Genomic DNA, 24,892 nt, shown 5'->3' with positions numbered 1-24,892 from the left:
TCAGCAAGCGCCACTTAGATGTTGGAGATAAACCTCTGGATAAACCTCTGGATAACGTGTACACATGGTGTTCTATCCAACCATCTATATGTCTCACGCCCCGCACAGAATTAATTAGCATTTCTCGCTAACTCCAGTGAGTGTGTGTGGCTGTTCTGACGCAGTGTCCGCTGTCTCGCTTACTCCCCCTGTTACTGTATCATCACGAATCGCTAAGAGGGCAACTCTACTATCTATGGGTCTGGCGCACGCGCTAGGGCTGAAGACGAAACTTATAGGCAAGGTGAGGACCGGCAAACAATGCACACAGGTTGCTTTCAACCCACCGCCACAGCCAGGTTACTGCGTGCAGGGCGGAATGTTCCTGCTGCACTATAAGAAGGATAAATTGGTGCGGCCAAGTGAAGTCGTTCCCAAAAAGAGGCTGAGACTGAAAGTTAACTACAGCACAATTAATTCGTCTTACTCTCCGCCGGCAACAAAGGGTTTCTTAGATGCCCTATCGACGTACTATGTGAAGCACGACGTCCGTCAGGGCACTGTTCCCGTGATTACGATGGTCCCACCTGATGCCACAGACGAGACGCCTGTCCTGTTAATGTCACACGGGAACAGTACTGACATTGGGTACAGCTTCCCCCAGCTGTACAACCTCACCATGAAGCTTAACGTCATTGTCGTAGGCTACGATTATCCGGGCTACGGCGCCTATCCAGGCTCCCCTACCGAGTCGAACATCAAGCAGACCATCAGAACGGTCTACCAATGGTTGAATGCGTCCCTTGGATGTTCTGCCTCGCGGATTATGCTATACGGTCAGAGTATGGGATCGTATCCCACTTGCGACATCGCCGCTGATTATGAATCCTTTCCTGTCAGTGGAGTCATCCTTCACTCGCCGTTGGCATCGGCCCTCCGGGTTCTGGTGCCCAGCGCCCCAGAAAGTTCTAGTCGTCTGGAGCGCAAGTTAGACTGTTTCCGCAACTTTCGACGGGCCAAGCAGATCCCTTGGCCAATTCTCATCATGCACGGTGCAAACGATGCGTTTGTGAAACCAGAAAACTCTATGATGCTCCACGATATGGCGTGTCACCTGGAGACACAAGCACTCGAGTACTCCATTCGTGTGCACGCCCACGCGCTCAAAGAGCGTATGGAAGATGACTGGCTGGGGCCTGTCTCGCAGTCGTTGCGTCCAGACGATTTCCTTAGACGGCATGGCGACTCTGAAAGGGACCTCGTTACCAAAATCCCCACCCATCAGAGCTCGCAGCACTTCGACAGTCTAGTAAGCACCGCTTGCTCCGAATTCGGCGTGGACCCTGAGGACCTCCGCGACAGCATCGAAAACCGAGTGGAATTGTGGATGGTTGAAGGAGCTGGCCACTCGGACGTCGAGATGCGCGCAGGAGCCGAATACTTTCGACGGGTGTCGGACTTTATTATGAGGAGATCCGCTCCCCAGTGCGCCAGCGGCAGCCGTCGGAACTCCAGCTGACTGGACCTTTTTCCTGTTTCTTGCTTACTAACCCTCTTGTACTTGTTTCAACGTTTCTGATCAAGGAAGGGCGCTTGTCTCTAGTTCCAGCAGTCTCATATTGTTGTATGTGTATTTGTAAGGGCCCTCCGCCTCTATCTTCAAGCATTCCACCACTTTGATACCAAGATCGTTCAGAATTGTGGCTGCGTCTACGTCCAATTGGAAGGGCGACCCGTTGATATGCAGACTCAGCAACCCGAGCAGCGTCTGGCTGCCGAATACTGCACAACGCAGCAGTCCAGCGGTCACTTTACTGTAGGCTGCGAATTCCCTCACAGGCTCAGGCTTCACCACGTCGCAGAAGATGGGCGTCGATGGCGGGAGTGCTCGCTGCAGTGCGGCAAGCAGTTCTGCGAGCTGCTTCGGTAGGAGGTAGGGTCCTACACCCTCCATGACCACAATGACCTGGCCATAATTCACATGATCCGCGAGTGCAGATTCGATGTCCTTAGCGGCATAGTTGACAGAGACGTAGGTAGTGTTCGATAGGTCCATCCGCTGTCGGAGAAGCCTCAGTCTCTTTCTGTCCAAGATACTGGGGTGGTCCACTTCCACCACTCTCAATGGTAGATGCAACCCGAACGTGTCGTATCCAGCGCCGATGATGATCAGTTGGGAGGCCTTCGGGTGACGTCGAAGGAATCGCGCCCGCGCGACAACCCTTTGACTGATAGGCGTCTCTCGCTTGAATGCCAGTAAGCGCAGGAGACTGGAGTTGAAAGGCACTCCGCAGGCAGCCGCCAAGCTTCGAGCGTAGGGCCAATCCGACTCCCTTGTTGCAATAGTCATCTTTTCCAGCGCTGACGTCCGAGCGCCGAAGTCGGAATGTTTACAAACTGGGTTACAAGCGAAAACTGCCAGTCTAAGTAGAAGCCATACGCGAGACAGGAGGGAAGTGATCATTTGCTTCGAATGTTGGCCGAAATTGGGGAGCAAACAACCAATTAAATGAGGTGAGGCCTCTATAGTTCTCTCACAGCGACTTCGTATTACTGCGGGATGACCAGCTCGTTTTGGAACTGGGCATCAGTGAGAGCCGAGCCGCCCTGCAGGCAGCGCATATCGTGGGTTTCGGGATGACTGGATATAGACCATTCCGATTCACGTGCTGCTGCTAGTCATGATTGTGCTATGGACCGGTGTCCTAGTGATGTGGTATATCAGCCAGAGCGGCATCTCTCGAGCATACTTGCACCGCGATCGCGAGAAGACGGTGTCACGCGAAGATTACCAAAAGTAACAACAGCACTAGACCAATGGACAGCCACATTATAGTGGATAGCTGCTTGCGATCTGAAATGTCCACCCTGCTCTATGCTCACTGTTGGTCTTGAATACCTTGGACATTCTATCCATAACCGCGCCCATTCGCGCTCCTTGCAAGTCAACTTCCTCGTCCAAGCTTATAAGCATTCTTTGTTGCAGTTCGAGCTCCTCGTTAATGCTGTTAGCCGCCTTGTTTAGACGTTGAGCACTGATTGACAGCTGCTGCAGCTGCTCGTCTCGTTGGCCGGTTAGTTGTGCAGCCACAGTCCCACCAGGCAGGTTGCGGTCCAACCGTTCAGTTTCTCCCTGAATCATGTGCTGCTGACTTTCCAGAACCTGGAGTCGGGATCGCTGACTGGTGGATAATTCAGCACTGGCAGATAGAGTCTGTGTTGCCTGTCGTCAGAGCTCACTGCCAGTTGCTGATTTGCCAATTGCAGTCGTTTTCGCAGTTCCGTTGGCGAGGCGCCGGCTTGGGCCTCGAACAGCATCCGAGAGCAGTCAGCAAGCCGTTTCTCAATCTGACTAATCAGACGCCTGGAGGTAGCCCACTTAAGCGTTGCGTCTTCTAGCGACAGCATTGGTCAGAAAAGAGCAAAAATGTCCTCTTCCGGCTGTATTCATCAGCAGAAATTGGCCCAGATAGAGTCAGAGCTTGGGCGGCTCAAAGAGCTGGGAGCCGCTCAGACCGGAATCGAGCACGTGCTTAAGCTCATCCACCAACCCAACATCACAGCTGAAGTCTGCGAAGGTGCCTTCTGCGACCGACTGCTTGCAACCCGAGACTCATACTGGGTTCAAAGACTGTCGTCTGAGCTCATGCTACAGCGAGAACAGTACGACGTGAGATAAGGCGTGACTTCAAATCAGCGACTGCTCCCCAAGGAATGCGAGTCCACCAACACAAAGCTAGACGAAGTGACACGATTGCTGCGTACGTGTGTATCGGACCTTTCGGACGAGCGATTGGAGAACGAGCGCCTGAGGAATGAGCTGCTCGCGGGTCGGCAGATGGTGTCACGAATGGCCACAATGGTCTCCGATTCCAAAGGTCCCAGTACATAAAACATGTGATCACCTTCGTTTTGCTCCCCGTTGGCTGACTCGGTTCACCTTTGACGAGAAGCGAAGAGTGTTGAGAGTCTCCTGCTCATGCGCTGCGAGACCGGAGACGTTGACGAAAAGCGCGGTCTTCGCGTCTCCGCCTGTGTGCCTGTGAACCCACCCCTTACACAGAGACTCCTTGAGAAGCATCGTCAATTTAGAGTTCCGGTACGGAATGTGTTCGCCTGCTTTCCTGTCGGCCAGGCCGTAGATGACGTCTCCCAGCGCAGACAGAGACTTGTTGATGTTTTGTGTTTCGCGCAGTCTGGTCCCAGTCGCGCCTTTCACCCGTTCACTGCCAGCAAGGTCCACTAACGACAAGGTGCTGCACAGAGAGTGTTCTGGCGAACCGCCTCGTATGTGGAGCTGTAAAAGTGCGTGGGACCTAGAAGAGTGCTCATTCGCTGCTGTTGAAGCCGTCGTCCTTTCTCTCAGCATGGCCTGGATACGCATCCCGCACTGCGCTCACCAGCACGACATCCTGGACGTCCCGGGTTGTCTTCACAGGCCTGACTTCACAGCCGGTTACCACGGGGTTGCCGTCTCCGTTCATCTTGATGTCCAGACTGCTACTCTCCGATAGCAAGTCGTTTAGCGCATCATTGTATACCTCGAAGCAGGTGCAGGTCAGCTCATACCGGTAGCCTCTGGCTTCCATCCTCGTCACTGTCCGAAAGACCAAGTCGATGGTTCTGGGAATGATTCCTGGACAGTCCGTCGGCCCGAGCATGGTGTGGGTTTTGCCACTGGAAGTTTGACCGTAGGCGAATACGCAAACGTGGAACCCGTCCATGGCCGACATCACGAGTCTGTATGCTGCTTTCATTGCTAACTCACTGCGAGATCTCTTCAAAAACCTGTACCTGGGATGAGGAGGAGTCAAATACTCGGTCAAACTCGAAATCGAAACCTGCTACGCTGGGACCGCTCACCGACGCTTTCTGAACGTCCAACCTTACGCCGCTATCCGAGGTTTGCAACCCCGCGACGGTCTGACCCTTTTCCTTGGGGAGAGCTGGCCGAACACGGCAGTAGACCCGAATGTTGCCCTTCAAGCGCTGCCTTACGTTGAAGAGAAGCTTGCGTCTTTTTTCCGTTTGGGAACGAAAGCGGGCGATGTCGGCCGTGTTGGCCTCGAACTCCCTCAAGGCCATTTGGAACTGTATGGCCAGCATGAGTCGGGCCATCGAGGCCCAGTGACGAGTCTGTCTGGAGCCCCCCCGCCCCCCACATTTTTTTCCTCGTGTAGAGTGTCGTGCTCGGATTCCATTGTGGCAGTTGATTTTTCCAGCTGGATTTTCCGTCGGCAGGAAACGTCAAGCATCGTGACGTATGTACGCAAGTGAGCTATCACTCTGTCGTGCGCAGTGCTTAAAACCTGCAAGGTCTTCAAGGCTGCTCCTCGCATGCCTTCAGAGCTTAGAAGGGCTCGGTCAACTGTTCGCCTCGACTCTGCCAGCTTCGTTGTCTGCTCCACCCAGTTAGCGGTCAGAACGGCGTTCCCCTTCCGAAGCTCGACAGTGCGCGCCTCGGTTTCTTTGACACGCGCCTTCAACTCGGCCATCTCCGTCTGGAGGGCCGCCAGGTCGTCCTTGGCCTCGGGGGTAGCTGGGCGGCGCCGAAGAGCACTGGCAGTACGGCTATTAGTGCTGGCAGTGCGGTTATTGGCGCTGGCGGTGCGGTTATTCGGGCGCGTTGTGCTCCTAGACGCAACGTTCAACTTTCGAGGAGGTGCGTTTTCGTTCGCGGAGCCCGTCGGGCGTCGGAGGGCGGAAGGAGGTCGCGTGACATGTTTCATATTCTGAGCAATTCCTCATTCACTGTTACTAAATCCACGCAATACTTCACAATTCTGAATTGATGCAGGAAGTTGAGAAGACCGGCAACGACAGCTGTTCTGTCCGCTGGTGGCGAGTGGGGAGTAAGTCTAAGGATACGCGACTTCCCTTGTCTCAGGGCTCTGCCCTATCGTTGACGCTCACAGAAGCCACACTATCAATTAGTGACTCTCGTTCCTTCGAGCTCTCCATGGACATAACGTTCTACTTCGTCGCAGCGTCCTGCCAACACGACACATTCGTTTTCCGAGGGTGCTTTGTGCGGAGGGGTCTGCGGATTGACACCAGTTCCATATTACAACGAGGCGTGACCATCCCCAAAGGCTGCGTTCATGTAAAATTCGACTTGGAGCTGACGTTGTTTGAGCACCCCACGAGTCACAGCGGATCCCTCGAAAGACGGCGTGTTAGGCGCAGCATATCCAGCAACACTGCTCATCTTTTTGGGGCCATGCACCTCCCTGTGGCCTCTACCGAGCGACAGCACCGCTGCACCCTTATGCACAAAACCCAGTACGTAACCTGTGATCTAAACTTTGAGGTCGGTTTTCCCAAAGCGACACAGATACCGACCCCACGCATACCCAGCCTCGGCGCTGTGTGCAAGCAGCTTAGTGGTCGCGCGAAGCGTCATTCTTCCTTCAAGTACAAGCACCAGTACTCCAATGAAGATACCACGACTACTGCGGGAGTCAGTTCTCACGAAAGGTTTGCTCAGAGCTCTATTGAGCGATCCATGGACCGGTCGTGGCGGGGAGCGGATCACAGCTCCGTCGACGGCCCTGCTGCGATCTTGTCGCAGGTGGTCTCGGTTAATAGTGACGGCTGGGATGAGTCAGAGTCGTCTTCCAGTTACGTGGCGCACTATGCAAAGGTTGACCGTTTCAAGCCTTCGGGTTTCGAAAGTGGAAACCTGCGGAACGAACCCTTGGAGACGAAGCGTAGTGGGCCAAGCTTCGATGACCTCACTAAAAAGCTCACCACCAAAAAGATACGACATGGTCATGGGTTGGAGAGAATGAAGCGGACGGACACTCGGTGGTGGGGGACCGCCAAGACGAAACAAATCACAAAGAAGATGACGGTGCATGAACCCTCGGAGCAACCTCAACGCTTTGACGAAAGGCGAATGGGGAAGTTTGCTGCCATGACCAGCGACATTTGATGATGGTTTTTTTTCAGTTCTGTTGGGTCGAAACAGGGTCAAAATTATGATCACAATTTTTATTAAACTTCAACGTCGAATGCCGATCCCAGAATACCATAACATGCGGTTGACTGAGAACCGACGATCAGGAAAGATATCACCCCCTAACCATCCATTCCAACGCATCATTCTTGCATCTGCAGATCATCTCCTGACCCTCCAGATCCCCAGCAAGGAGCATTCTGGCAAGGTCAGTGACGAGGTGCTTCTCGATGTACCTCTTGATCGGTCGAGCCCCAAACGCTGGCTGGTAAGCTGCTTTCACAATATGCTCAAGGGCAGCATTGGAAATCCGAAGCTTAATTCGACGCTCAGCCATTCGGTCGTTGAGCTGCTGCATGTGTAAGAGGGCGACTTTCTTGAGGTCGTCGAGGCCCAGAGAGTCGAATACGACAATGTCGTCCAATCTGTTGACGAATTCCGGGCGAAAGAAGGACTTAACCTCAGCAGTAACATACGCCTCCCGCTCCGCAACGCTTAACCCCTCCTCAAGACGGCCAGCACCCAGATTGCTTGTGAAGCAGATCAAACAGTTGGTGAAGTCCACCATGCGGCCCTTAGAGTCGGTCAAGCACCCCTCATCCAGGACCTGTAGGAACAGGTTCCACAGTGACTTGTGTGCCTTTTCTACTTCGTCCAGAAGAACCAGACTGTAGGGAGTCCGCTTCACAGCGTCTGTTAGCTGTCCACCGTCGTCATGCCCGACGTACCCTGGGGGAGACCCGACGAGTCGGCTCACAGAGTGGCTTTCCATATATTCAGACATGTCAAGGCGAATCAGTTTGGTCACCGAACCGAAGAGCTCGGTAGCGATGCTCTTACAGAGCTCGGTTTTACCAACACCTGTGGGACCTAGCAGTAGAAACGAGCCGATGGGCTTGTTGGGTCTTGCGATACCAGCCCGATTTCTGGTGACAGCTTCGGCAATGGCGGCGATGGCTCGAGTTTGGCCTACGATGCGGCTTCCAAGCCGATTAGGTAGATTCAGCAAGCGGGATTTCTCGGTTTGAGATAGTCTTGCAACAGGAATGCCCGTGGACGAGGATACCACCTGAGCGACATCAGCTGTAGTCACGACAGCTGAAGACAGGGCACCACCTCCAAGAGCGTCTTGTTTTTCAAGCAGCTCCGACAATCGCTGCTCAATGCTCGGTAGCGCGTCTAAGGTAAGCTCCTCGGAGAGGCGCTGGTTCCGAGCTATCCGGGCCTGGCGGATTCGGGTCTTGGTGTCCTCTTGTCGTTGCATAAGTTGCCGTATCTCCTCCTGCATCATTTTCTCCGAGTGCCATCGGGCTTCAAGGGCGGCTACCTGCCTGTTGAGGTCATCCAATTCTGACGTGAGATCGGCAGCATTCTTGGTCTTCAACCGGGAACGCTTATCATGTAGCCGCTGCAATGCCTCGGGCATGGACTCCAGACCTATCTTTACGACTGAACAGGCCTCGTCCAGCAAATCCACGGCCTTGTCAGGCAGGAAGCGGGAGGTCACGAAGCGGGCCGATAGCACTGCAGCATCGATCAGGGCGGCGTCTTGAATGGTAACGCCGTGAAAGGTAGCGTACTTGTCCTTCAAGCCCCTTAAGATTTCAATGGTGGTCTCCACAGATGGCTCCGCGATGGTGACTGTTTGGAAACGCCTTTCCAGAGCAGCGTCAGATTGGATGTACTTGCTACACTCTTCAGCTGTTGTGGCCCCAATGCATTTGATTTCCCCCCTGGCGAGCATGGGCTTCAGCAGATTGGCCGCGTCCATAGCGCCGCTCATCTGGCCGGCGCCCGCCAAAAGGTGGACCTCGTCGATGAACAGGATTTCACCCTGACACAAGTCCAGCACTTTCTTCAGTCGCTCTTCGAAATCACCTCTGTACTTGGCCCCGCCGACTAGCGCTCCAAGATCAAGCGCAAGCAACCGCGAGCCGAAACACGCAGGTGCTTTGCCGCTGGCGATGAGCTGTGCGAGTCCCTCAACGATCGCGGTCTTTCCCACCCCAGGATCACCGACCAGCAACGGGTTGTTCTTCCGTCTCCGGCACAGAATCCGGATCATGGACTGGAGCTCCGCGTCGCGACCAAGCACTGGGTCAAGCCGATCACTGCGCGCCTCCTCCGTCAGATCCTGACAGTACCGGCTCAAGTAGTCGTCGTCGCCAGTGTTCACGTCGCCAATGGCGACACCGGACAACCCTGCAGCTGCTAGGAGAGGAGAGATAACTGGATCTTTCAACAGTTGCGAGCAGAGCTCCTCGCATCCCATTTTCCCATCACGGGCCGCGTCAGCCAACAGAGCCTTCAACGTCGATGAAAGCGCAGCTGGAGAACCCGACGCAGCGTCCGAGCGGGGCAAGTTAGCCAAAGCTGCCTCCACGGCACGCTGTAGCTCCAGCACTCCACCCTTGTGCAGCCCCAACAACGGGGACGCCCGATCTCGTAGGGATGTTCGGAGTACGTGGAGCGGCAGGGTCAATGCGTGGCCTTTTCTACCTGCGTATTCTTGCGCGGCGAGAAGAGTCTGGATGAGACGCGACCAGGACGCTTACGTCTTGCACATGTGACGACCAGCTGGTGGCGGCCGCGATCATAGTTATTGGGTCGACTGTGGGGTTTGCAGTGGTATTCGCTGTGAATATGCAGGTTTACCGCCGATGACACGAAATTGCTCCGCATTGGGTCAGTGCCAGTGTATCTCCTCCTCTTCTTCCGCCGCGCTACTTGAAGCGGAGGGCGAGTGTTGTGTGGCTTCCACAGGCACACTGGTCAAGGACTGATGCTCCTGCTTGAGTCCCCAGACTGCAGGCTGCGTCTTGGTCAGGTCACACAACAGCGTGAGAATCGCCTTGAACACGTCCTTCCTCGAGTCTGCTACTCGTGTACCGAAATGGTCCAGAACTTCTCCTGTAGTCGCATGTCCCTCTCGAGCGTGAAAAAAAGAAAGCACGTCCTCCGTGAGGCGGATGTCCGACTTATGAACGAGGACGGCTCGCGCAGTTGGAGTGCGTCGGAGACGTTTCAGCGACGCTATGACCTCCGCTGAAGGGACGCGTCTTGCAGCGCGCTCTGAGCCGAAGACGGCGGGCTTGCCTGCCGCGCCGCGTTTGCCGGTCCACGTGGGGACCTCCAGGCCGTAGGCAAGCCTGTCGGTCTGGGACTCGCGGATAGCGGTAACTGCTTGGACCGCTATGTCGGCCGCCTCTCGACGTAATAGCTCCTCGTCAGGACCGGGTTGGTCTATCAATCCATGTCTGTGGTGCGAAGTCACTAACACTTACTCGTATGCTGACTCAAGGTCCCCGGAGCTCAGAAGCGACGCGATGATGGGCTCCATCTCAAGGTCGGCGCTCGGTGACGCCTCCGAAGTCTGTCCTTGGCTCAGAGGCGATTCGTCTGGGGTGATTTCCCCTTCGGACCTCTCAGCCTCTGCTGCAGCACCGAATATTTGAGTCCTGAGCCCCGGATGGGCGGTAGACAGCAGCTCTGCCTTCGTTTGCTGCAGCCCCTGGAACTCTCTCGGAGGCGGAGGCAGGTCGAACAGCTCTTTGAGATCGGAATAGGTCAGGTTTCGTTTTTGTCTAGCGTCCTCCAACACCTTCATGCTCAGAAACTGCTTGAACACCTGCCGTTTCAGTATCTTCTCTTCAATGGTGTGGCTCGTGATCAGCCGGTAAATCACCACGTCATTAGTTTGCCCGATCCTCCAAGAGCGCTCCCTCGCCTGCGTATCTGTCACCGGGTTCCAATCAGGATCCACTATGAGTACGCGGTTGGCTCCCATTAAGTTGAGTCCGACGCCTCCGACTTGCGTGGTCAGTAGCATCGCGAAAACATCCTTTGAAGAGTTGAATTCGTCGACCAGTTTCGTTCTTTTCCCGATGTTCACGCTCCCATCCAGTCGGAGGAATGTATACTGGGGCCTCTGTGTCCTCATGTAGTCTTCCAGCGCGTCCAGCATGTCAAGACTCTGACTGAAGATGAGCGTCTTGGCGCTCTCTGCGAACCAGGAATCCAATACGCGCTCGATGAGTATCGTCTTCCCTGAATCCTCGACCCTGATGTGTCGCTCTCTCGGCTCCTTCAACATCTCTGGATGGTTGCAAACCTTGCGTAACTTGGCGATGATACCGAAGGCCTGTGCTCGCATCTCGTTCTCGATCTCCTTCACTTTTTTTCGCGTTTCGTACGATTGATAAGAAGCAAGAGCCATAGGAGTCAGCAGGTCGTGGCTCTCGAGAATGTGTAAGTATGACGCGTACTGCACAGCTGTGAGGGGACAGAAGAGAACTCGTTCCCGCTTCTCAGGCAACGACAGGCTGACCTCATTTTTCGTGCGTCTTAGGATGTATGGGCTTATCACCGCCTTCAAAGCCTTTGCGCAGGCATAGGACCGCTCAAAAGCCTCTGGGGACGCCTTTGCCAGGCCTCCTTTGTTAATGGGAACAGTAAAATGTTCCTTGAACACCGGCAGTGTTCCAAGTAACCCCGGCACACAGAAGTCGAATAGCGACCACAATTCACGCAGGGAGTTCTGAATGGGCGAGCCTGTGAGGATTAGTCTGTGCCTGGAAGAGAAGGACTTCAACGCGAGTGTCGTCTCGGATTCTGGGTTGCGTATCTTCTGCCCCTCGTCCAGAATGATATGGGACCACGCATGACTGAGCAGGCTCTTTCTGAAAATGCGAACGGACTCGTAGCTTGTCAGCAGCACTCCGCCCTTTGTAGCGAGCTTCAGCGTCTGTCGCCTCGCTTGTGCACTTTTGCCCCTCAGTTCCAGTACTCGTAATGGTGGACACCAGCGGTGCAGCTCCTGCACCCACTGCCGTACCAACGTGACAGGGCACACGATAAGGACGCCCTCTAGCGGGCGGCCAGACACATAGAGGGTCAACAGGTAAGCAGCAAGGGTGATCGTCTTGCCGAGCCCCATCTCGTCGGCCAGGAGCCCCCCAGTCATCGAGTCCTCGAGCCGGACTAAAAACTCCAGCCCTCGCTTCTGGTGGTCGAACAGCGCTTCCCAGGTGGAGGTCGACACCTGGTAGCCAGGTGCTACGGAGGTGAGTGGGTGTGGGTCATTAAAGGCGCTTAGTCGCGACAGCCAATTCTCAGGAACCGCATCGTCTCGCCCATCCGAGTCCGCCTGCTTGATAAAAACGGGAAACGAAGTTGACTCTTTGTCGTCGACGGCATTGTCCATCGTCGACTGCCATTCAACATCGTCCAAGCGCTCTTCATTTCTCCGCATCTCTGCAAGTTTTTGAAACAGATCTGGGATCCCCCTGTTCAGCTCTTCCAAACGCTTCGTCACCTCCGTATACGAGATCCCTTCTATCTCTGTCAGTTGCCGCGCTTCCATCAGATCCCGTTTTCCTCGTAAAGTTTCCTCCTCTGCCATTAGCGAATCCAGCGCTTGCTGCGTCCCCTGGCGGGCTTCCGACATCTCCAGAGATCTGGAAACGGAGGCCTCAACATCAGCGAAGTTCGTGGACTCTACTACCAGTCGACGCCTCTTCGTGGGGCCAATCATTACGAAACAAATATTTCGATTTGAACAATGTCGCGAACGAAGATAGCCCTCGTCGGTGCTGGCCAAATAGGCGGAACTCTAGCGCTGCTTGTCGCCCAAAAGCGTCTAGGAGACGCAGTGCTGATTGATATCATGGAAGGTCCAGCGAAGGCGAAGGCACTCGACCTGAGCCAGATGGGTGCTACGGAGGACCTGGACTGCAGTTTGACAGGGACCTCGGACTATGCAGAGCTTGTGGGCTCTGACGTGGTCATAATTACTGCTGGCATTCCGCGGAAGCCGGGCATGAGCCGTGACGACCTACTAGCCATCAACACGCCAATTATTCAGAAGATCGGCGAGGCCATTAAGATCCACTGCCCGGAGTCATTCGTGGTTTGCATTTCGAATCCTGTTGACGTCATGGTGCAGATCCTCCACGCATCTAGCGGGCTGCCCGCCAATAAATGCGTAGGAATGGGGGGTCGTCTGGATTCCTCTCGTATGGAGTTCTTCTTGGCCGAGAAGCTCGGCGTCTCTGTCAGCGACGTGAGAACGCACATTCTGGGTGGTCACGGTGACCTGATGGTGCCTCTTGTCCGCTACACCTCCGTGTCTGGCATTCCCTTGTCCGCGTGGGTTGAGATGGGCCGCATTTCTGAGCAAGAAATCGAGGACATCTGCCAGCGCACGCAGTCAGGCGGCGGGGAGATTGTGAAGCTGTTCGGCAACGGCTCTGCCTTCTACGCGCCCGCGGCTGCGGCTATTCAAATGGTAGAGTCGCATCTGCAGGACCGCCAACGAGTTCTCTCATGCGTGGCTCAGCTAGAAGGCGAGTACGGCATATCAGGTGTCTATTGTGGCGTGCCTGTAGTCATCGGCAAGCGCGGCATCGAATCTATTGTACAGTTGCCTCTGACTGAGGCAGAGCATGCGGCCTTCCACAAATCGGTCAACAACTTGAAAGAAGTTGTGAAGACTGCTCAGGGTTTCATGCAATGAAGTCACGTTTGTTAATTCTACACACTATTTATGAATCAGCACTGCTAGAGCGTTATTTAGATCTCCAGAGGCATGCAGTTTACGGTCACACACCCGAAAACCGAGTGCAAGGCCGTACGCGGGACCATCTCGAAGAAACTCACTCAGACCAAGAGATCCGGCGTGAAGCAGAAGCGGAGGCGGGGGGCATCAGGCCTACCAGAAGAGTGTGCAGCTCGCCGTGTTTTCCCGCAGGGCTGGCTTAAGTTCTGCACACGTTGGAAGGAGTACTACCAAATGCTTTGGGAGCTGAGTTCTCGCTGTACCAACCAGTTTCTGCGGGAGCCGGAGGCGGTTTACATGTGGTTCGACAGCAGTCCTGTGGAGTTCGAGAAGCCGCCCACGCCTGCAGAGACTGCCGACTTGTGCATATCCGCACAGGATGAGCCGACGTGCCAAGGCACTCGGCGTCTCCTGACGCCGGATCCACGTGAGAAGGCCACGGACGAACCGATAAACCAGAACACTCCTCTGAGCACGCTACTGAATCTTATCGGAGATGACTCGTTAAACGAGCTTATCAAGCAGATGCCGCGCCGCCGGCGGCAAGAAGCGGTAAACCAGCTGGGAGTGCCCGTGCAATTCAACTCTGTCCAGTTCCAGCACACACCTATTTGCTTGGTGCTTGTCCAGGCAGGATTCAAGTTCAGCGTGGGAGACAAAGGAAGACAGATGCTGAAATGTGCCATCAGGCATGAACTCCGCCGCTACTCAGATAGCGGGGGGTGGACCCGTTGGTTTGGGAAAGAGTTCAACCCTCTGCGGAGCGCCACGGTTCTGGAGCTCATACAGACCTGTGAGGCACTGGGTTGTATCAGAAATGCGTTGGATGTGTGCAGTTGGTACGGAGGCCTTCAACAAGAGAGGAAAATTTTCCGGAGATCCATCCTAGCCAGTTTGGTGGCAAGTAGACAGGTAAGTCCTCTTCTGGAAGCGGGCGGGGACAAAGATCCTAGGGAAACCTTTATGCTTGCGCGGCATGGTTTCGAAGAGCCCTTCGAGATAAAGACTGAAGTTGTGGAGAACGAGTGGGCTCTTGCACCTCTTGACGCGTCGGCACCTCAGCCTATACAATTTTATGACTCCGACCGCTGTGAAGCCGCAGAGTGTCTTCCAGCCAGTTATCGAGAAGCCTCTGTGAGCCTGTCCGACAATCTCCTGGGGTTATGTCTAATGTGACGTGTCGTGCTACCTTTTCAATGTAAAGGGGAGTCCCTGCAGACGCACCATCCCGCCACCCAACTCTGAGGCAGGTTATAAGCAACCGCACCGTCGTGAATTGATTATCGGGCGATACATCCCCAACGGGACGGATTTGGGGCCTCTCCGATCCCGAAAATCTGATTATGGGTGTATCTCGTGAGCTCGCGGTCAATACTGTCAGCGACGAGCTCGTCTGCTCCATTTGCAGAGATATCATAGAAAGGCCGGTGCAGACAGTCTGTAACCACCTGTTTTGTCAGAAATGTCTGACGTCGTGGATGTCACAGAGCGCGACCTGCCCCATCGACCATCATCGGCTCGCGGAGGGAGACGTCAGGCGGCTGCAGGATGTCAGCACTGTGATGTTCAGGCTGTACTCGTCTACGAAGGTCAAATGCCCTCGACACACCATCTGCTCCTGGGTAGGTTGCCTCAGTGACCTCAAAGAGCACCAGCGAGAGTGTATGAAGAAGGGTCAACTGCTGACGGAGACGACGCAACGCGTCGACGCTGTCTCCCGAGATATGCGCGAGACGCTGGACAGACTCGAAGCATGCACCAAGCGGGTTGCCCAGCTGGAGAGAATAGTCTGCGCGCTGCAGGACCAACTCCAAGAACTAACTGACCTCCGCAATCGACGGAAACGTACGAGTTCAGATTCCGAATCCGGCAACCTGAGAAAAAGCCGCCGGTCAGTAAAGAGAACACGATCCAAGAGATGATACTCTGGACTGCCCAAAAGCTGTGATTCTTGACTCAAGAAATTGTTTATTTTCTTCGCGGGCATTGACATGTCAGCGTTTACATACGTTGGTGTGCGTGCTTCTCTTGTTAGGACTGCCGGGTAGCGAAAAAAATAATAGGGAAATTTCATGGTGGTTCAGCCGCCCAGCCTGACCGCTCTATCCACCGGGAATCGCTGTCTACGAGGGGAACTACTGCTGTCCGACGACGAGCTGCAGCAAGTCCACGCCTACCTCCTGTCACACAATTCTAACTGCCGATTTGAGCTAGTCGGTGCCGAAGGAATCAGCGAGGAAGGGTCGCATAGACGGCGCAAAATCCGGCAAAGAGAGGAGGGCAACCAACGTGACCAGACATTCAAGCGCCTTCCTAAATGGACTCGGGAAATCCACCAGGCGCTAACAGATGTGCTTCGAGAGCGACATATTACTCCGACATACTCCGCAATCGAAAGTACTTGGCCGCCTCTACGAGACTCCGCTGTACACCGCGACTTCGTGTCGAAGCTGGGAGGGGCCCCAGAGCCACTCAGCATGACGACACTCCTGATGAAGCTCGAGCAAAGCCACTACCGGACGCCGTTGGAGGCTCTTAATGACATCTACAACGTCTGGTTGTGCGACTTCCGCTATTTCGAGCCAGGCTCAATAATTTGGACTGAAGTATATCGGCGAGCCAAAGCCTTCCAGGACAAGATTAACAAGTTAGGGCTTGACTCATTCGAGAAGGCGCCAGAGCGGCCTCCAGCAGTGGTGGAACCTGTACTACCAGTATCATGTGAGGAACGTACGACAATGTGCCAGATTCTCGAGAATCTCAGCGCAGATCAGCATGTTGCACTGTATGAGATCTTCAGAAATACGGCGTGCTGGACGGAGGTGAATCCTGGCGACATGGAGCTGGATGAAACCAATACAGCTCCGGAGGTGTTCCGAGAAATGCTACAGTGGTGTCGTGACCAGGCACAATCTATATAGCCCTCGGTCCGCATCATGGAGCGCTAGCAAAGTGTTTTAAACTGAGAAACAGTCGATAGAATACTGTACATATCGACCTGGCTCATATCCGGCTCGAGGCCAGGCGGTAGGGGGGTCGGAAACATGCCATTCTCCTCTTCGGAGACAGTCACAGCCGGCCAGCGCAAGCGTTTGTATTGCGCAGGCGAGGGCGGAGTAACACAGAACAGGGTAACCTCCGGCAGGACGGCATCCGGCTCGGAGGATAAGTCCCAATCGAACGGCTCGGATTCGGATTCCGCGCAGCAGGTGGACGCGTTGGACAACCGAGGTCTTTTGGGGGCTGGACTGCGTTTTAGGCGTGGAGAGCGGCGTAGCCTCCGAGGCGCGGGAGGCGGGTCGGAGGCGGGGTCAGCACGTTCGGTTGCGGGGGTTAGGAGCTCCAGGTGTTGAGGGGAGCAATTAAGAAGGTCGTTGGGCGGGGTGGTAAGGCTACAAGTTAGTAAGTTTCGCTCGGATGACGCGTGATCTTCTCGGTTTGTCGGGACACTGACCGGAGCGGTTGTGAACCAGAAATCAGCAGGTTCATGTGGCAGCATAACAGTTTTCTTTTTTATTTATTTCTGTTTGCGAGGTCATGTGGTAGGTCGCTCACACGACCTACCGCTTAATAGCCATTAATGCTTCAGCGGCTTTCGGCATCCACCACCGCAGCAATCAGCAGTCAGCAGGTGGTTTCGGACATGGCGTCCGCAGTGAAGGAGCTGGTTGAGAACTCGCTGGATGCTAATTGTATGTCTGTGAACGTGACTGTCAGGCACACCCGAGCAGACGGAATCACGTTGAGGGTGAGCGACGACGGCGAGGGCATTACACGTGGCGAGCTCGAACAGCTGGGCGCGGAGCGTGTCACGTCTAAACTAGTGGCGTTCGATCGGATATACACGCACGTTCGAACATACGGATTTAGGGGCGAAGCGCTGGTGTCTCTCTGCCGCTGCTGCTTAACAACACGAATTACGTCCCGTCCGCATGCGGAGCCGGTGGCGCACTGCGCCGAATTCAGCTCAGAGGGCGGTCTAAGGTCGTTAGAGGAGGCCTTCCGCGCAGAAGGGACTACTGTGGAATGCGAGGGCCTCTTCGACGCCTTACCTGTGAGAAAGCGCGTGCTGGAACGAGGTCTGACCAAGGAAATCATAGGGGTCACCCGGGTTCTGCAGTCATTCGCCCTGTGGCATCGCTCTGTCAGATTCATTTTCGAGTGCGTTGAGGAGGATAAACGGAAATCTGTTTTCGCTTGCAATGGAAATCACAGTTCACTGGAATTGTCTATAGCGGACATGTTTGACGTCCATCCCCAATCTTGGCTGCGGGTGGCCATAGGCAGTTCCTCCGGCAACTGGCAGTTAGATGGCGTGGTTACGCGTCCTGACTCGCTGGTGGATGCGTTGACAGGCGTCGGAGTCTCTCGGAAGGCCTTGACTGGAGCGCTCGCCAAGGAGCTCCGCCATTTCTACGTCAACGGGCGTACGTGCGAGGTACCGAAGGTTATCCAGAGAACCATCTCCGATGTTCTGCGCGAGATGTCATGCCGCAGGGCTACGCCATGCCATGTGCTAATGCTCTCTGCCCCTCTGGATCAGGTCGACGTTAACGTGGCTCCAAACAAGACGACAGTTTTGGTCCGAAATGAGTTGCTCCGGGAGGTGAACGATCAGCTAAGGGTCGCACTCGAGGATATGTGTCACGGCGAAGTGAAGATTCACAGAAAAAGAGGTCCCTCTTCTGAACACCTGATGCCAACAAAACGAACTTGTGGCGATCCTCTGTCCAGCCAACCGAAATCACGTGACAGCTCTTGTTATGAGAGCGTCCCACGTACATACGGGACCTCTCCGTGTGCGACACGCATCCAGGAGCCTATCACAGACGTGGTCCAGGAGATGTCATCCCAGAAGGATAGCCCTTGTCCTGAGAGTACCCGCCGGCACTCCCTACAGACGAGATCAGAAGATGCCACCAGTTTAGAGCCAGCCCGTCTACCCAACCAAGAGGTTGGGTTTCGTGTTACTTGTTTCGAGCCAAGCATGTCCATTGAATCTGGTGGTGCGTCACTGGAGTTCACTCACAAGTTGACTCAGGAGTTGACTCAGGAGTTGACTCAGGAGTTGACTCAGGAGTTCACTCAGGAGTTTACTCAGGAGTTGACTGCATCAGAACTCACTCAAGAGCCAACTGCATCAGAACTCACTCAAGAGCCGACTACATCAGAATTAACTCAGGAGCTGAGTACCACAGAATTCACTCCAGGATGTGAAAGTCTAGCAGTACGCGCCCTCCAAGCTCACAGTGCGGCGGCGCCCGTGACCCCCTGCCTAGACACCCGAGACCTGTTGCGTCCCCTCCCGCCACCGCAGGCAGTGGCCCAGTCAACAACGATTTTCCCACACCTCTTGGATGCAGCGCCGGACTACCAGAGCGCCACCTTTGCGAAGACCGACTTCCTCCGCCTGCGGATCATCGGTCAATTCAACAAGGGTTTCATTCTAGCGACTCTGACGTCTCAAAGGGGTGTACAGCATTTTATCATCGATCAGCATGCCGCGGATGAGAAGTTTTTATACGAAAAATTCTGCCGAGAGAGCAGCTACGTTCAGCAGACGTTACTGAGTCCCCTGCCATTGTCTCTGCCAACAGCTCTCCGCGTTTTCCTGTCGTGTGCTCCTGAAGAGGTCTGCGAGCTGATTTGGAAGGCAGGATTCCGGTTCGAGTGTGACCCGTGGCAGCTCTCGGCTGCCCCCGTTGTCGGCGGCCGCCTACTAGGCGCAGAGGACTTCGTGGCATTTGTGAGCGACCTGGAAGCTGGTGAGGCGTGCAAACCATCGCGAATTCGGAGTATACTGGCGTCCAGGTATGTGAGAGTCCAGCATCATATTTAGGGCTTGCAGAGCAGCAGTTATGGTAGGAGACGACTTGGACTTCGGAATCATGACACGGATTGTACGTCGTCTCTCAACATTGGATAGGCCGTGGAACTGCCCTCACGGACGTCCGACGATGCGGCTCGTCATGACCGACTGACTACTGAGAGTATGAGTGACGAGCGGTCCTTGGCAAGCGGTCCTTGACGAGCAGTCCTTGACGAGCAGTCCTTGACGAGCAGTCCTTGACGAGCAGTCCTTGACGAATCCCGTAGAACGACGACTTCAGCTTCAGCTTTAGGGGGACTCCATCTCCACTCGCACCTCCGCTAGCCCCACGATTTCTACCTGAACGGCGCACTCACGAGTCCATTCCGGTCTGGGGACTACGGGAGGACTGCGCAGATCCTTCCACATCTTGGTAATTGTGTCACGACGACGAACGGTCGTAGGTCCCGACGGGGTGATACTGTCGTCGAAGCTCCTTCTTTGTAGGCGCTCTCTGCGCTTTTCGCGCAGGCGTCGGAAGACAGAGGCTTCTCGGATGTACCAGTCGAGGCCAAATAGAACAAGTACGATCAGAAAGCCAAGAATTCCAAAAATGGGAAAGATGACATCTGCATTTATCTGGGCCTGGGAGATGAAGATCGGAGGCAAGACGAAGATAGTGTAGAAGACGTGCACGACACCAGTGTGCTTTCCGAACCGCTCCCTCCCAAAAACCTCCAGAATGAATGAAGGTCCTGCAGCGTTGGCGTGGCTGGCTCCCATTGTGAAGATGAAGCAGGCGAAGTAGCGAAGGCCTTCGTTTTCGATCATGCCTAGGAAGTACGCCAGCGTGATGAAGAGAGTCGCAATCGAGAGAGAGAAGCAGGTGGACGTTTTCTGTGAAATCTGGCCGAATAATGGCCCGAAGACGAAGTAGAGGGGAGTTATGTACCCAAGAAAGGCGTTGACAGCAGGGCCGAACTCATGTAGGACCACTGTGTACCAGTAACCTCCGAGGGTGGAGGCCACGAATCCAGCAGAGCATTCGAAGAGGATCATCTCGAGAGAGAGAGCCTCTCTCAGAAAGGGGTTTCGATGCCTACAGCCCGTTGGGGCTCCAGATGTCACACTTTCAATGGACACGGGTAGGTCGTTTTTTGCGAGATGCTCTCCAACTCGAAACGAGATTTTGGAGCTTGCAGACGGCGCATGCCCCCACTGTGCACCTGTCATCCTGTTCTGGTAGTTGGAGAAGTCCATGTGGCCTGGACCGAAGTCTGGGTGTTCGACGCAGTCGTCCCTGTCAGGCAGGTTGGACAAGTTGGAATAGGACACTATCGACGGCTCGGGTGAAACTGGATCAGACTCCAGGTGTCGCAAGTTGGGTGTGGTCGGATCGCAGGGCTCCAAGTCAAGAATTGAGCCCTGGCGCGTCTCAAAACACTCTGAGTACGCGTTGTCTTCGAACAGCTGATACTCGATTTCGGGGTCCGGAGGGCCAAACGCCACCTCTTCTACAGCTTTATGGTGTTTCATGAAGGGCAGGATGCCTACATAGCCAACCATTAGCGGGACGTAGATCGTTAATAGCCATAGTATGAGGTTTCCGAAACCATTCGGATTGGCAGTGGCCGCCACAGAGAGGCCGATGGGGATGGCTGTCCCCAAATACTGGGCACCATAGTTCAGCCCAGTCCACATCGCAGCTCTGTGAGGCACCAGATGCGCTATGATATCCACCGTGACAATGGAAAACAGTGCGCTGTTGAATCCCATTAGCATTACTGCCCAGTTCCAGAGAGGCAAACTTTCGTCGCTGATGATGAAGAACACTAGGGAAAGAGCGAAGGCTGCCACGCCAACCCCTCCACACAACAGCGGCGAGTTCGACCAGTCGTAGAGGAATCCGCCCATCACCATAGTGCCACCCCACACGAACCGGGTGAAGAGGTTAATCTGATTCACGGCGATGTTCTGCTCCGCGCATGAGTACGTGCCCCCAGGGTTGGCAGCGATCTGCTCGGGGGTACACAGGTTCTCGTAGGCTCCGATTTCGAAGAGCACCACAGACAGAAAACTCCAGCCGATATACCATTTGCTAGCAGCAAACCCAAAAACGAGGATGATGCCTATGCTAAGCCATCGGTGAACCCGGCCAAACAAGCTCTTCTTCATCCACTAAATGCCTAATATTGACGAAGCCTCACCGTCTCATGCACCGGCGTCGTGACGTGTCATACACCGGCGTCGTGACGTGTGGCGCAGCTTAGCTAGTCTATCACAAGCGGCTCAGATCAGTTTGGTACAGACAACGTAGATTTCCACCTCCTCCACCCTACCCGATATGGTGTATTGACCCAAGGCATCCAGACCTCCCACTTCACAGTCTAGGAACACCACTTTATAGAGAATTTCCGATTTCATGTCGTCACTTCTTGGTCAGCAGACCAGCGAGCTAACCTTCCTGCACGATCCGCCGTATGTGCTGCCGAAGTCGGCTGTGATCCCTAAGGAGCAGATCCAAGTGCCGGCCCACGAGACGCGGGATATGTCATTCTTCTCCCTGCCTAACGGTCTTGGCGTGTTTCTTGTCTCGGATGCCGAGTGCGACCAGGCAGCGGCTGCGCTGGACGTGCGTGTGGGCGCCCTACAGGACGGCGAGCTCGAAGGTCTGGCTCACTTCCTTGAGCACATGTTGTTCTTGGGATCTTCGAAGTACCCTGACGAATCGGAATACAAGACCTTCATCAATAATCACAGCGGAGATTGTAACGCCTACACGTCAGCAACCAACACGAACTATCACTTCCGTATTGCCCCTGAGCATTTTAAAGGAGCGTTGGACAGGTTTGCTCAGTTTTTCATTTGTCCTCTGTTCGATCAATCATGTACGAAGCGCGAGGTCAACGCAGTCCATTCAGAGCACAGCGGAAACATCTCCAATGACCCTCGAAGGCTGTTCCAGCTGTTCAAGAAGACAGGCGTCAACAAAGAGCACCCTTATCACCAGTTTCAAACCGGAAATCTGGATACGCTCCTCCGTAAGTCTGAGTCCCGAAACGTCGACTTGCGATCTGAGCTTCTCGACTTCCACAGTCGCTACTACTCCAGTCACCTGATGAAGCTGTGTCTGGTGGATCGCCGCCCGCTTGCCGAGCTCCGACTGCTCGCTGAGACCCTCTTCTCGCAGGTACCCAAGAAGGATGTCCATGTTCCCCGCGGCGCAGGACTCGGGCTTGGCAAGCCGTTCACCTTCAAGCACGTGTTTAACCGCATTGTGAAGGTCGTGCCGGCGAGTGAGAGCTTAAGGACAGTATCCTTCTCATTTCTGGGAAACTCTATCCCTGCGGCCTGGGTTTCCAAGGTGGACGGGTACTTCGCACATATCATTGGACATGAAGGGCCGAATTCTCTGCTGTCCGCTCTTAAGAAAGAAAGGCTGGCTTTGGGCCTTAGTGCTGGCACTAGCCACGACATCTGTGGGTACTCCGTGTTCGAGATCAAGGTAAGCGTGACTGAGCACGGTCTCGCATCTGAAGGAGTCAAGCGCATCGGCGACCTCATATTCCAGATACTTCGTCTTGTAAAGCACGCTCCTCCATCCTCCGAGCGAATCAAGGAGCTTGCGACCATCCAAAGGATATCCTTCCAGGCCCGCACCTTGCCGAAAGGTCACCGTCTGGCTTCCTACGTGGCCAACACTCTGCAGACGGTCCCGCCTGAGTTCGTGTTCTCCCACGAACAGTTGCTGTTTACGGAGGATGGCGATGCCGTCGCGGCTCGCTCGGCGTTATTTGCCATCGACAACCTGCGCATATGCATGACTGGCTCGTCGCTGGAAGCGGAGTGCCGGAAACAAGAGCTCTTCTACGGAACTCGATACATGACTGAACGTATTCCGGAGGCGTGGGTGCAGTCGTGGTCGGCTGTCTTGAACTCGCCATACATTGAACTTCCTCCACCCAACAAGTTCACGCCTCAGGACGTTTATCTGTTCCCTTCGGACCAGCCTTCAGCGGCGCCGGAGGAGGTTTTGCCTACGCTTCTTCCCGTCCCCAGCAGTCGAGTTACGATATTCCACAAGCAAGACTCATACTTCAAGGTTCCTATTTCCAGCGTTCAACTGAGTCTGGGGATCTCCAACTTCGACGGAACGATCAAGGCCATGGCCATGGTCCAGATGCTGTGTCTTGCAACGTCTCAGGCCCTGACGGAAACGCTCTACGATGCCTCCATCGCTGGCTACTCCTTCTCATTCTCGCGCGCGCCATCGACGGCTGGAGCGGCTGGCAGAGCTGTGGAGGTGTTTGCCCGTGGGTACTCGGAGAAGCTGGGGCTTCTTATCTGCACCATGACGTCAGCTTTGACGTCGCCGGCGACATTTGTGGACGTTGCCTCCTTCGGGATCGCACGCAAACTTATGCTACGCTACTGTGAGCGAGCCAGCAGCAACCAGCCCCCCATCGAGCACTGCTACACCGTGCTTCACCAACTGATGCAAGCGAACAGCATCGCGCCCTGGAGCCTGGAATCCGAAGTTCGGAGCATGAGCTTCGCTGATTTCCAGGCGTTCTTCGCCGGCGGCTTTAATGTAACCAGCGTTGAGGGCCTCCTCTATGGCAACCTAACAAGGGACGTGGCCCTCGGCATGGCCACGGAACTGGTGGGCTCCCTCAAAGTGCGCGACGACTTGCCCGAGGCCGTCGCTTCTCGCCTTCGAGTCAGCGGCGTCAACACCTCCATGATGTCCATCGTGCCCAACCGAGCCTCCCCCAACTCTGCTCTTTTCGTGTTTCTGCCCATGGTAGACCCAACTATGCAACAGCTGGTGCTTTCAAAGATCTTCCAGAACTGGCTTTCGGTCCCGTACTTCGAGCAGCTGCGTACGAAGGAGCAGCTGGGCTATGTCGTGAGCTTAACCTTCACCCGAGTGCATGAGGCGTTCGGACCCGTCTTCATCATCCTCTCTGAAAAGTCGCCGCCCTTCCTCCGTAACCGTATTCTGGAGTTCCTGGATGAACAATCCGAGATGTTCTTGACCGGTGAGGAATTCGAGACGCATAAGTCCTCGGTGATGGCTGAACTGGCACGACGATACTCCAGACCAGAGGAGGAGAGCCAGGTGCTGTTCCATGAGGTATGCCTTCGACGCTACATCTTCAATAAGAAGGAACAACAGGTGAGACTTGGCAGCAGCAAAGTATACAGATGGCTGCTCTTGCCGGCTTAACCCACGGCGACTTCCAGGAGTTCCTTCAAACGATGGTGCGACGTAATCCCTTACACATTGTGGAGAGCGCGTCCTTATCCACGGCCCACACCCTGTTCGATAATAGCGATGGGCTGGGGTTCCTCACGGCTTTGGACCGAAGAGGGAACCCCGATAATTGCCTCATGGAGCGCCTATTGCACCTCGACCCCACAGTCCGGGCGACTGTGAGTCGGTTGCAGGAGCACCGGAGTCCTTCCCGCACGACAGAGGTCGCCTTTCCTCCTCGTCTAAACGACGATGCTCCCAAACATCCCACAAAGAAATCCGATGGTAGTTCGTCGGGACTGCGATCCCGGTCGTCGTTGACGTCGATTTGAT

General features: G+C 54.9%; 17 protein-coding genes across 25 annotated transcripts; 10 read left to right on the top strand and 7 right to left on the bottom strand.

The window, feature by feature from the left end:
* Nucleotides 1–235: 235 nt before the first annotated feature.
* On the top strand, nucleotides 236–1,498 carry KVP18_002951 (uncharacterized protein; the record flags this gene model as incomplete). 2 transcript variants are annotated; one of them, XM_067954282.1, is made up of 2 exons in its annotated part: nucleotides 236–283; nucleotides 311–1,498. In XM_067954282.1, the coding sequence occupies 2 exons, from the start codon at nucleotides 236–238 to the stop codon at nucleotides 1,496–1,498; spliced, it is 1,236 nt and encodes a 411-aa protein (XP_067810759.1). The 2 variants fall into 2 exon arrangements, with proteins under 2 accessions (XP_067810759.1, XP_067810760.1); XM_067954283.1 differs by having other exon boundaries at nucleotides 236–1,498.
* A 60-nt stretch (nucleotides 1,499–1,558) lies between these two features.
* On the bottom strand, nucleotides 1,559–2,443 carry KVP18_002939 (uncharacterized protein; the record flags this gene model as incomplete). The annotated part of the gene is made up of 1 exon (XM_067954266.1): nucleotides 1,559–2,443. The coding sequence occupies one exon, from the start codon at nucleotides 2,441–2,443 to the stop codon at nucleotides 1,559–1,561; it is 885 nt and encodes a 294-aa protein (XP_067810743.1).
* Nucleotides 2,444–2,488: 45 nt separating this feature from the next.
* KVP18_005149 (uncharacterized protein) lies at nucleotides 2,489–2,780 on the top strand (the record flags this gene model as incomplete). The annotated part of the gene is made up of 3 exons (XM_067949520.1): nucleotides 2,489–2,493; nucleotides 2,520–2,604; nucleotides 2,631–2,780. The coding sequence occupies 3 exons, from the start codon at nucleotides 2,489–2,491 to the stop codon at nucleotides 2,778–2,780; spliced, it is 240 nt and encodes a 79-aa protein (XP_067810763.1).
* A 29-nt stretch (nucleotides 2,781–2,809) lies between these two features.
* KVP18_002946 (uncharacterized protein) lies at nucleotides 2,810–3,387 on the bottom strand (the record flags this gene model as incomplete). Of its 2 annotated transcripts, XM_067954275.1 has the most annotated exons (2): nucleotides 2,810–3,193; nucleotides 3,220–3,387. In XM_067954275.1, the coding sequence occupies 2 exons, from the start codon at nucleotides 3,385–3,387 to the stop codon at nucleotides 2,810–2,812; spliced, it is 552 nt and encodes a 183-aa protein (XP_067810752.1). The 2 variants fall into 2 exon arrangements, with proteins under 2 accessions (XP_067810752.1, XP_067810753.1); XM_067954276.1 differs by lacking the exon at nucleotides 3,220–3,387 and having other exon boundaries at nucleotides 2,810–3,121.
* A 19-nt stretch (nucleotides 3,388–3,406) lies between these two features.
* KVP18_002937 (uncharacterized protein) lies at nucleotides 3,407–3,658 on the top strand (the record flags this gene model as incomplete). The annotated part of the gene is made up of 1 exon (XM_067954262.1): nucleotides 3,407–3,658. One exon carries the CDS (start codon nucleotides 3,407–3,409, stop codon nucleotides 3,656–3,658), a length of 252 nt encoding a protein of 83 aa, XP_067810739.1.
* Nucleotides 3,659–4,307: 649 nt separating this feature from the next.
* On the bottom strand, nucleotides 4,308–5,708 carry KVP18_002941 (uncharacterized protein; the record flags this gene model as incomplete). 3 transcript variants are annotated; one of them, XM_067954268.1, is made up of 3 exons in its annotated part: nucleotides 4,308–4,719; nucleotides 4,748–5,115; nucleotides 5,142–5,708. In XM_067954268.1, 3 exons carry the CDS (start codon nucleotides 5,706–5,708, stop codon nucleotides 4,308–4,310), a joined length of 1,347 nt encoding a protein of 448 aa, XP_067810745.1. The 3 variants fall into 3 exon arrangements, with proteins under 3 accessions (XP_067810745.1, XP_067810747.1, XP_067810746.1); XM_067954270.1 differs by lacking the exons at nucleotides 4,748–5,115; nucleotides 5,142–5,708 and having other exon boundaries at nucleotides 4,308–4,712; XM_067954269.1 differs by lacking the exons at nucleotides 4,308–4,719; nucleotides 5,142–5,708 and having other exon boundaries at nucleotides 4,744–5,097.
* Nucleotides 5,709–5,770: 62 nt separating this feature from the next.
* Nucleotides 5,771–6,913, top strand: KVP18_002945 (uncharacterized protein; the record flags this gene model as incomplete). The annotated part of the gene is made up of 1 exon (XM_067954274.1): nucleotides 5,771–6,913. The coding sequence occupies one exon, from the start codon at nucleotides 5,771–5,773 to the stop codon at nucleotides 6,911–6,913; it is 1,143 nt and encodes a 380-aa protein (XP_067810751.1).
* A 139-nt stretch (nucleotides 6,914–7,052) lies between these two features.
* On the bottom strand, nucleotides 7,053–9,534 carry KVP18_002948 (uncharacterized protein; the record flags this gene model as incomplete). 2 transcript variants are annotated; one of them, XM_067954278.1, is made up of 2 exons in its annotated part: nucleotides 7,053–9,464; nucleotides 9,493–9,534. In XM_067954278.1, 2 exons carry the CDS (start codon nucleotides 9,532–9,534, stop codon nucleotides 7,053–7,055), a joined length of 2,454 nt encoding a protein of 817 aa, XP_067810755.1. The 2 variants fall into 2 exon arrangements, with proteins under 2 accessions (XP_067810755.1, XP_067810756.1); XM_067954279.1 differs by lacking the exon at nucleotides 9,493–9,534 and having other exon boundaries at nucleotides 7,053–9,209.
* Nucleotides 9,535–9,623: 89 nt separating this feature from the next.
* On the bottom strand, nucleotides 9,624–12,470 carry KVP18_002950 (uncharacterized protein; the record flags this gene model as incomplete). The annotated part of the gene is made up of 2 exons (XM_067954281.1): nucleotides 9,624–10,194; nucleotides 10,222–12,470. 2 exons carry the CDS (start codon nucleotides 12,468–12,470, stop codon nucleotides 9,624–9,626), a joined length of 2,820 nt encoding a protein of 939 aa, XP_067810758.1.
* Nucleotides 12,471–12,497: 27 nt separating this feature from the next.
* On the top strand, nucleotides 12,498–13,451 carry KVP18_002952 (uncharacterized protein; the record flags this gene model as incomplete). 2 transcript variants are annotated; one of them, XM_067954285.1, is made up of 1 exon in its annotated part: nucleotides 12,498–13,451. In XM_067954285.1, one exon carries the CDS (start codon nucleotides 12,498–12,500, stop codon nucleotides 13,449–13,451), a length of 954 nt encoding a protein of 317 aa, XP_067810762.1. The 2 variants fall into 2 exon arrangements, with proteins under 2 accessions (XP_067810762.1, XP_067810761.1); XM_067954284.1 differs by having other exon boundaries at nucleotides 12,603–13,451.
* A 72-nt stretch (nucleotides 13,452–13,523) lies between these two features.
* Nucleotides 13,524–14,669, top strand: KVP18_002940 (uncharacterized protein; the record flags this gene model as incomplete). The annotated part of the gene is made up of 1 exon (XM_067954267.1): nucleotides 13,524–14,669. One exon carries the CDS (start codon nucleotides 13,524–13,526, stop codon nucleotides 14,667–14,669), a length of 1,146 nt encoding a protein of 381 aa, XP_067810744.1.
* A 167-nt stretch (nucleotides 14,670–14,836) lies between these two features.
* KVP18_002944 (uncharacterized protein) lies at nucleotides 14,837–15,415 on the top strand (the record flags this gene model as incomplete). Its single annotated transcript, XM_067954273.1, has 1 exon — nucleotides 14,837–15,415. The coding sequence occupies one exon, from the start codon at nucleotides 14,837–14,839 to the stop codon at nucleotides 15,413–15,415; it is 579 nt and encodes a 192-aa protein (XP_067810750.1).
* Nucleotides 15,416–15,565: 150 nt separating this feature from the next.
* KVP18_002949 (uncharacterized protein) lies at nucleotides 15,566–16,414 on the top strand (the record flags this gene model as incomplete). Its single annotated transcript, XM_067954280.1, has 1 exon — nucleotides 15,566–16,414. One exon carries the CDS (start codon nucleotides 15,566–15,568, stop codon nucleotides 16,412–16,414), a length of 849 nt encoding a protein of 282 aa, XP_067810757.1.
* Nucleotides 16,415–16,437: 23 nt separating this feature from the next.
* On the bottom strand, nucleotides 16,438–16,992 carry KVP18_002943 (uncharacterized protein; the record flags this gene model as incomplete). The annotated part of the gene is made up of 1 exon (XM_067954272.1): nucleotides 16,438–16,992. One exon carries the CDS (start codon nucleotides 16,990–16,992, stop codon nucleotides 16,438–16,440), a length of 555 nt encoding a protein of 184 aa, XP_067810749.1.
* An 81-nt stretch (nucleotides 16,993–17,073) lies between these two features.
* On the top strand, nucleotides 17,074–19,332 carry KVP18_002942 (uncharacterized protein; the record flags this gene model as incomplete). Its single annotated transcript, XM_067954271.1, has 1 exon — nucleotides 17,074–19,332. The coding sequence occupies one exon, from the start codon at nucleotides 17,074–17,076 to the stop codon at nucleotides 19,330–19,332; it is 2,259 nt and encodes a 752-aa protein (XP_067810748.1).
* Nucleotides 19,333–19,611: 279 nt separating this feature from the next.
* Nucleotides 19,612–21,477, bottom strand: KVP18_002947 (uncharacterized protein; the record flags this gene model as incomplete). Its single annotated transcript, XM_067954277.1, has 1 exon — nucleotides 19,612–21,477. One exon carries the CDS (start codon nucleotides 21,475–21,477, stop codon nucleotides 19,612–19,614), a length of 1,866 nt encoding a protein of 621 aa, XP_067810754.1.
* Nucleotides 21,478–21,724: 247 nt separating this feature from the next.
* Nucleotides 21,725–24,891, top strand: KVP18_002938 (uncharacterized protein; the record flags this gene model as incomplete). Of its 3 annotated transcripts, XM_067954265.1 has the most annotated exons (2): nucleotides 21,725–24,481; nucleotides 24,511–24,738. In XM_067954265.1, coding segments are annotated over 2 exons (2,985 nt in total), but the record flags the coding sequence as incomplete, so codon positions are not given. The 3 variants fall into 3 exon arrangements, with proteins under 3 accessions (XP_067810742.1, XP_067810740.1, XP_067810741.1); XM_067954263.1 differs by having other exon boundaries at nucleotides 21,725–24,532; XM_067954264.1 differs by lacking the exon at nucleotides 21,725–24,481 and having other exon boundaries at nucleotides 24,565–24,891.
* Nucleotide 24,892: the final 1 nt, after the last annotated feature.

The sequence above is a fragment of a genome (genome assembly GCF_019968955.1).
Source record: "MAG: Porospora cf. gigantea A chromosome Unknown PgA_NODE_265_length_24892_cov_355.873, whole genome shotgun sequence".
In the NCBI taxonomy this organism is placed as follows: Eukaryota; Apicomplexa; class Conoidasida; order Eugregarinorida; family Porosporidae; genus Porospora; species Porospora cf. gigantea A.
This window is presented reverse-complemented; position numbering and strand designations above follow the sequence as displayed.